The following is an 8,916-nucleotide window of genomic DNA, read 5'->3' as shown; positions in this document are numbered from 1 at the left end:
CTCAATGTAAGTGTTACGTGTTGTACAGTATAATATTGTTTTGTGGTCGCAAATCATGTTTTTATAAACCAATGCTTTATTACTAAAACGTTAAGAAATTTGAAATAATACTCCAATTAAAAATTTATTACCTAAGTAAGAAATTAAAAAAAAAATCATAGTTTATTTTAGATTATTTTAATGATATAAATGTGTAACATAATAATTTATTATGTTTTATAATTCATTTTATTATGGGAAATTGGTTTAGGAAATATTTTTATAAACTTTTTATGGGAAAAGAAAAAATAAATTAGTTGCTTTGATGACTTTTTTTTTTTTATTTTCCATGAAAGTGGTGTAAAAACTTTCTGAAAATGGTTTATTAACAATTGCCCGAAGGGCACCGGTTAACATGAAACTTCTATTATTCACTTTGGATGATATCAATAAGTATTTTTTAATTTTATATATAATATTTTTAATTAATCTGTATATTGCATGAACATATATTAATAATATGTATATAATTCTTGGAATGCAATTTTTAATGAATTAGGAAAAGGAAACTACTCAAGTGGCACTTAATGTTTCCAACGGAAATATTCAGATTCAAATCTCCTCATCTCCAACCAAAAAATAGAAGGTCAAGTAATGTATAGTTTATAAAACTTTGAAACTACTTTTGACGTTGAATTTTGATATGGATCGGTAAATTCTAGTTCATGCTAAATTTAATTGGTGAGATAATATTATTGCCTAGTACTTTGGAACCAAAATACTTACCCTACTAAACTTTTGTATTGACTTAAATTCTAAATGACTTTAGATTACTATTGGTAAAAAAGTGGCAAGGTTATTTTTTGAAATAGAGCGTGTGTTGCAAGTTAAGTTACCTACAAACTTGAAGTAATTAAATCCATGTTACAATTATGAAATGTAACTGTGCTTTGTTTACCCATCTGTCTCTCGCTCTTTTGCTTGTCCTTCATTATTGTGGCATGAAAATGTTTTGGACATTTTCAAATTTCCATCTTTTAAGCTTAAAATAGTTTAAATTTGTCTCACCATCTGTTTTATTATTTTGTAGGTGTTGATAGGAAGCAAACAAAATGCAATGTCCAGAGACCTCTGCACCTTCACCTTCTAAGATACAAAATGCGGTAAATTCAGCACTCCCAACTTCTTCTAAACGAAGAAGATTAGTATCTGAGGTTTGGAATGACTTCAAAAGAGTTGAAGTTGATGGGGAGCACCGGGCCATCTGTAATCATTGTCTCAAGCACTTTTCAGGGTCAAGCAAAAGTGGGACCACACATTTAAAAAATCACTTGTCAAGGTGTTCCGCTATACAAAGTGGAGAATCATCTAAACGAAGAAGGTTAGTATCTAAGGTTTGGAATGACTTCAAAAGAGTTGAAGTTGATGGGGAGTGCCGGACCTTGTGTACACATTGTCACAAGCACTTTACAGGGCCAAGCAAAAATGGGACCACACACTTAAAAAATCACTTGTCAAGATGTTCCGCTATAAAATCTCCTACTCTTTGGAGGATGGCAATTCCAAAGTCAACTTCTACTTCAAATTCTGCTTTCAGTATTGAAACTATGACAATCAATCCAATCTTGAATGGTTGTGATCCTGACATTGTAGAGGTCTTCGTTTGTGGGAAGGAATTGTTGGAAAATCCTATGAGGATGTAAGTATGATTTCTTTCATTAAGAATTTAAGATCCTTTTATATATGCCTTCTATGCACTCCATAACTTCTTTTTTCATTCTATATAACTTCAGCACATCTAACAGGGACAATGAACTCTCTCCTGAACTTACTCATACCTCATTTGTTTCGGCAGGGGCTTCTTTAAGCTTGGAAACTCAAGAGGCATAATCTCATTCTATCATTTGTTTTACTATCTACATTTCTTTTAAGAAATCATGTTTGTGTTGACATCGCTTCTACTTGCAGAAACATGCTCCCTCTAGTGCCAACATGGAACTCATGCTTACAAATCATAGGGTGTAAGTACAGATTTCATTCATTAAGAATTTAAGACCCTTTTGTATATGCCTTCTATGCATGCCTTAACTCTCTTGTTCATTCTATTTATCTTCAGCACACCTAACAGGGACAATGAACACTCTCCTGAAATTACTCAGAATTCATTTGTTTTTCCGTGGGCTTCTTTAAGCTTTGAACCTCAACAGGCACAATCTCAGTCTATCATTTGTTTTACTATCTACACTTATTTTAAGAAATGAAGTTTTTGTTGACATTGCTTCCACTTGTAGAAACATGCTCCCTCTAGTGCCAACACGGAACTCATGGTTGCAAATCTTAGTTCAACTTCGTGTCCTGGGCCAGGTCCAACTGGTCATTCTTCATTTGTTTCAGCAGGGACTTTTTCAAGCTTGGAACTTCACGAGGCACAATCTCATTCTATCATTTGTTTTACTATCTAAATTATTTATAAGAAATGACTTTTTGTTGACATTGATTCCACTTGCAGAAACATGCACCCTCCAGTGCCAACATGGAACTCATGCTGGCAAATCTTAGTTCAATTTCATGTTCTGAGGCACTTCCAATTGATTATACTTCACTTGTTTCGGTGGGGGCTTCTTTAAGCTTGGAATCTCAAGAGGCACGATCTCAGTCTATCATTTGTTTTACTATCTACATTTCTAATAAGAAATGATGTTTAATTTGACCTTGCTTCCGCTTGCAGAAACTTGCTCCCTTTAGTGCCAACTCAGAACTCATGCTTGCAAATCATAGTTCAACTTCGTGTCCTTGGCCACTTGCAACTGGTCATACTTCATTTGTTTCGGTGGGGACTTCTTTAAGCTTGGAACCTCAAGAGGCACAATCTCAGTGTATCATTTGTTTTACTATCTGCATTTATTTTTAAAAAATGATGTTTGTATTGACGTTGCTTCTATGTGCAGGAACATGCTCCCTCTAGTGCCAATTCAGAACTCATGCTTGCAAATCATAGTTCAACTTCATGTCCTGAGCCACTCCCGACTGGTCATTCTTCATTTGTTTCGGAGGGGACTTCTTTAAGCTTGGAAATTCAAGAGGCACAATCTCAGTCTATCATTTGTTTTACTTTCTTCCTTTCTTATTAGAAATGACGTTTGTGTCGTATTGCTTCCACTTGTAGAAACATGCTCACTCCAGTGCCATCATGGAACTCATACCTGTAAATCTTTGTCCAACTAGTGAGTCTCATTCTTATTATATTTCATTTAAGGTTTAGATGAAACATACCCCATTTAAGATTTAAATGAAAAGGACCCAAAACTCAAAGGCTTATAAACTTTAAATGAAACTATTTGAAACTATAAGGTTTAAATGAAATTTATCTAAAACTATGAGGTTCAAATGAAAATTACCTAAAACTTGCCTAATAAAAAATAGTTTGTTGCAGTGTACCAGAATCATCACCCTCCTTCTTTGTTCGATGAAGTATGGAGACTAGAAAATATTGGCAAAGATGGAGCTTTACATAAGCGTTTGAGTTGTGAAAGCATCAATACTGTGAAGGATTTTTTGACCCTACTCTTCATAGACCCTGCAAGGCTTCAAAATGTAAATAAACTGCACTTACCTCAATTACTTTTACTTTTTAGTATTCCTTACTAAGTTTTGTTTAGATTTCTGAATTTAAGGTAATATTCTGTAAAGAGTGATGCATTGTTGTATCCATATACTTGTCTGCATTTGTTAAAAATCTGAAAATGAGAAAGAGTTTACTGATTTAACAGCCCTTATGTTTAGATAAATCAGGATGTCTGCTCATTATTGGGGGTGTTTTTCTCTTTTTCTCTTTGGATGGAAGCATTCATGTGGGAAAATGTTGTTGGTGCACCATTGGGATACAGACATTTTGATGTTAGCTTGTGTTCTTAAGTCAGGCACAACCTGTATCTCTGTTGAACATGCATTGACATGGCTGGATATAGAAACATCCCAATTCAAGTTCCATTGAGACATGGATACCTCTTGGCCATGTCAGACACTGTTATCTGTTTGTCTACTTCCTTAGTATTATTCTCGGGGGCTAGAGTTATGTTTTGTTTCTTATAATAAAGGGTCCTAGTCAGTGTTCTGAGCACAATATACTTATAGACATATACTACTAAAATTTATGTCCCATATATACTCATACATTGAACTCCTATGTGATCTTCAGCAAACTCAAGTTATGTCCCTTTAGCTCTCTTTGAATGGAGTAATTACAGGAATTTTTTTTCGATGTGCAGATACTTGGCACAGGTATGTCAGCTAAGATGTGGGAAGTCACTGTGGAGCATGCTCAGACATGTGTACTTGAGAAGAGGATGTTCTTGTACAGCCCTCCAAGTTCTCAACAAAAATGTGGTGTGGTCTTTAATGTCGTGGGACAAGTGATGGGACTACTTTTGGAATGCCAGTATGTTCCAATTGATGAGCTGTCTGAAACTGAGAAGGCACTCCTCTTATTACCTCAAATCTGGGTTTATTTTTATTTTTATTTTTTTCCTGACTTATTATGATCAACCTTTTCCATTAGGCTGATGCCCACAACTTGGTTGTTTCTGCATTCAAACACTGGGAGGAAGTTGTTTCTTTTGATGATGAAGCGTCCCTTGTGGGCAGCTTTCCAGTGTTAACCAACGTTTACACTGCAAGCTTTCCCAGGACAGAGAGTTCTAACGTGAGCAAGTTTTTGGCTTCTCACAAGATTGGTGGGGGTTTGGACGATTATTGCTTGCACAGTATTGACAGTAAGAGTCTCAGATATGAACAGGCTTTGAATTTCCAAGAGTCATTGAACCATTCTTTCGATGACGATCATCTGAACTTTTTTGATACTGATCTTCCAACTCAGAATGTCAATTTAAAATTGCAATCAGATCTTCAGGATGCTGTTGACAATTTCTTGGCAGCACGTGCTGCCATTGGGAGAGCTCGGATGAGATGGACAAAGCTATTCAGCACGTTGATATGGTTCTCAATACGTGTGGCGTTAAGAAAACAGGTTCGAGAACTTCCGAGATACAATAATGGGTTAATTCAAAAATATATATGCAAAAGAAAAAGGCATAGTTTACATATACTACTAAAATTTATGCCCTATATATTCTCGTACATTGAAGTCCTATGTGGTCTTCTGTAAACACAATGAAGAGTTCTACTAGTTTCATTTAGCTCTCTCTGAACTCTTTAGTTCAGGTGTTACCTTGCCAATCCCCAAGCCTTAGTGCTTGGGGGTTGAATGGGGGGAGGGGGTTCAGGTAGTAGTACAAGCATTTCTAACCAATATATATACATAAAAGCCCTCTCTGAATGGTGTAATTACAGTAATTGTTTTGGACATGTGCAGGTACTTGGCACAGATAAGCCAGCTAAGACGTGGGAAGTCACTGTGGAGCGTGCTCAGACATGTGTACTTGAGAAGAGGATGCTCTTGTACAGCCCTCCAAATTCTCCAGATATCATGTCATCCATTTACTCTGTTGGGGGCAGTAGTGGTTTGGATGATTATTACTTGCCCAGTATTGACAGTATGGGTCTCAAATATGAACGGGCTTCAAGTTTCCTAGAGTCCATGAAAAATTCTTTCAATGACAATGATCTGAACCTTTTTTATACTGATCTTCTAACTCAGGATGTCAATTCAGAATCGCAATTAGATTTTTAGAGTGCTGCTGACAATTTCTAGTCAGCACGTGCTGCCATTGGGATAGCTCAGATGAGATGGACAGAACTATTCAGTGCGCTAGAATGGTTCTCAATTCGTGTGGCTTTGAAAAAATGGGTTCAAGAAATTCCAAGATACAGTAATGGGTTATGAAAAAAAAAAAAAAAGAGAAACAAATGGTTAGATTACATTTGAAAATATAGTGTTAGTGGTGCTGCCGCTAAAATTTTGCGTGCAGTTTTAGTGAGACAAGTTGAAGGTCTTAGTAGACGTAGATACAGTTAGTAACTTCATCTTCTGGTGAAACATCATAGAACTGCCTTCCAGCTATATCAAGTTGTAAATATGTAGACGTATTTTTTAGACAGTATCAAGGCAAGTTTCTATCTTTTTCTGTTATTGGTTTTTGCTCAAATATGGAAGCAGTAATGCCAGTGTGCTTAATATTTCTGTAGCTTTCATATTGGGTTATAGTTCTGTATGAGATCGTTTGTTTAATAAAGGTTATTTTTATGTCTTAATTCATAGTAATGCCAAGAGCTTTATAACCATTGGTTATGGGTGGTCCAATGGTACCATCAGCCTACCTAGACCAGCAGGTCAATGGAGACAGGCAGACAGCTTATGGAGCCAGTCTCTGGGAGCTTTAGTAGTGACCAGTGCTTGAGTTGGGTAGAGGGGAAGAGGGCTTGATTTTGGATGGTTACTTGATAAACAAAATTAACTCCTTTGGATGGTAATATGTGTGATTCAATAACAGAAAAGAAACTTAAAATCCTAAAAGGTTAGAGTGAGCACAACACAACACGTACAATTTTCAGGATGTATTTTGATCTTTCAGTGTCTGATAAGAATAGTTGCTAAGTATTCGATAAGAACATGGCTATGCATTGCAATATTTTCATCTGAGCAGGTTCTATTCATGTTTTCTGGCACATCACTTTAGCCATGCAAAACAACTAATTTAAGTTCTAGTTTGGTCTCATTGAAAATCAAAGAAAGTCTAGGTCGGCTTTCTCAGAAGATTTAGAGTTAACATAATCATCGTAACAAATAATTTTATAACAATCTTCTGAGGTTCGTTGCCAAAAAAAGAGAGTATGTGGACGTGACTCCTTCACCTTAATTTGAAGGATTTGGTTTGTTTGAGGATATTGAGGTGATTTCATCTTAACAAGGCGATATTCTGAAATTAAGATTTATCAGTTTCGTTACCAAAGGCTCATTCTGCGGCGACAATTGAATTGTATTGTCAGCATGTTTCGACTTAATAAGGCGCCACATTATTTTAAAGTCTTTGTTTTCTCAGTAGATATAGAGGTGAATTGCAATTTGTCCATGCCTCATGATTTGACTTGATATATACTTTGTCGCCTTAACAGGTTCAACATATTTGTTTCCTCAGCTGATATAGAGACAACTTCAGCTTGTTAAGATGAACAATACTGACTTGACTTGGAACATTTTATGACGAATTGACGAATTTAAGTATGCAGTTACCAAAAGAGTTCTCTGAGGCTGTAATTTAAACTTTAGTGGCAGTTCTTGTCTCTGTAACAAGTTTCTAAATAATTTAAAAGGCCATAACCATGAAATGTCCTAATAAAAATCTTGCCTACATGGACAATTTGTGTCCAAAATAATGACTCCAAAGCATCTGTATTACATTTTACCAACATATTGATGTCCAAAGCTCAGCTAAAGAAAACTAAATTCTTGATGGGTTCTCAGTCCCTTTAACATCACAATGATCACATGGGGGGCTTAAAAATCTTCAACCAGCTTTCTGTTGTATAAGAATCCACAAGCATCTAGACATTTTCAAAATTTTGGAACAGAATCGTATACCTCAATTGTTCCATCTACTATCTTGTTGACATGCTGGGATATACTGTATATGTATGTTCAAATCAACAACTTATTCAATTTCTTTTATCTCTCAAATTAAAAAATAGCTCATTACTCTTTAGCCAGCTTCTTCAAACACCTCCCGGTTCTAAATTATTACATATGCACGTCAAATCATTGACAAAACTGTTTGGGTTTAATTGGGGTGAAAGGTTAAACTGGTATTGTGCCATTTGGGTGAAAATGGGTTGTGCAGTTTGGATTTGCTTCGTTTCCTTTTTTTGTGAACTATGAATGGTGAATATTTGGTTCAGAAAATGCTTAAATAGAATTATAAGGGAGATGTAAGGGTATATATATTGTAAAAGTACGTTAATTAAAAAAACAGATTTTCAAGATTCTCATATAAAAAAAAAAAGTTACAATTTTTTTTTTTTAAAGAGAATATTAAAGTACAAAAATAATTTTGAACTGAAGAAACCTTACAAAAGCAATGTAATTGTGTTTTGTCGAAGATGAGGATGAGAAATATCCACCACCTACCAACTCAATTAAAAAATAATAACAATTAAAAAAAAGGATGCTTGCGATTCCTTTCAACCGATTGCAGTTTCCTTTTATGCTTCATTCTCAGTAGTGGCGGGATATAATAATGAACATTTTAGATATTTCTAGGAATTGGAAATCGTAGCCTTTTTATAAGCTATAACAAAATCTCCCTCTAGAATCTCCTCCTGCGGGCCCAGAATCTATCGTGAATCACAAATATCACAAATGATCTGGATAGCAATTGCTTTTTACATGTGCAGGCGTGCAGCATCCTCTACAATTCCTTACTCAACAAAAAAAAGAAAAAGAATGAAAATGTTTACATCATAGAAAACAAACATATGTTGCCGCATGTAGCTCAATTTACAATTTGGCACCTCCTGGTATTTGCATCTGAGGCATCTGGTTTCAAATCCATCCTCCTCTAATTATCGAATTATAATACTATTTTTTTTTAATATATATATAATAAAATTTTAATTTATGACATTCATTTTATGATGATTGCTCATGGGATTCGAACATCAAATCTTTTATTCGATGTCAAGAAAAGTAAATACTACTAAATGGGTCTCTTGTACTCTTTTTGTGAGATCCATATCCATTTCAATTTCCATTTCTCACGAAGTTTTGGCGGAAGGAGATGGGGATTGGGGAGTGATCATGTTCCAATTGTGCGGCTTCCTAGTTTCTTTCAACAAAATCTTCTTTTCACTATCTACAAGTCAAAATAAGAGTCATATTAAATATATGGATTGATAAGGATTTTTAATATAAGGTGGAACCTCACCAAGACGCTTATCTTGAGCCTTTCACCATTCATCATTTGGTGGAAGCTTTGCGGGTTGATT

General features: G+C 35.2%; 1 protein-coding gene across 1 annotated transcript; it reads left to right on the top strand.

The window, feature by feature from the left end:
* Positions 1-913: 913 nt before the first annotated feature.
* LOC126701939 (uncharacterized) lies at positions 914-2,441 on the top strand. Its single transcript, XM_050400397.1, has 6 exons — positions 914-1,318; positions 1,499-1,678; positions 1,773-1,863; positions 1,948-2,000; positions 2,096-2,186; positions 2,271-2,441. Exons 1-6 carry the CDS (start codon positions 1,092-1,094, stop codon positions 2,439-2,441), a joined length of 813 nt encoding a protein of 270 aa, XP_050256354.1. The 5' UTR covers positions 914-1,091.
* The last annotated feature ends 6,475 nt before the right edge of the window (positions 2,442-8,916 follow it).

The sequence above is a fragment of the Quercus robur genome, chromosome 10, assembly GCF_932294415.1.
Source record: "Quercus robur chromosome 10, dhQueRobu3.1, whole genome shotgun sequence".
Classification (NCBI taxonomy): domain Eukaryota; kingdom Viridiplantae; phylum Streptophyta; class Magnoliopsida; order Fagales; family Fagaceae; genus Quercus; species Quercus robur.
Note: the sequence above shows the minus strand (reverse complement) of the source record. Positions and strands in the feature narration are given on the sequence as shown.

Excerpts from the sequence above, each read along its gene's own strand:
- LOC126701939 (XM_050400397.1), top strand. The coding sequence starts at position 1,092 with ATGCAATGTCCAGAGACCTCTGCACCTTCACCTTCTAAGATACAAAAT. Across the intron at positions 1,319-1,498 it reads TTAAAAAATCACTTGTCAAG|ATGTTCCGCTATAAAATCTC; the intron begins GTGTTCCGCTAT and ends TCACTTGTCAAG. Across the intron at positions 1,679-1,772 it reads TTGGAAAATCCTATGAGGAT|CACATCTAACAGGGACAATG; the intron begins GTAAGTATGATT and ends ATATAACTTCAG.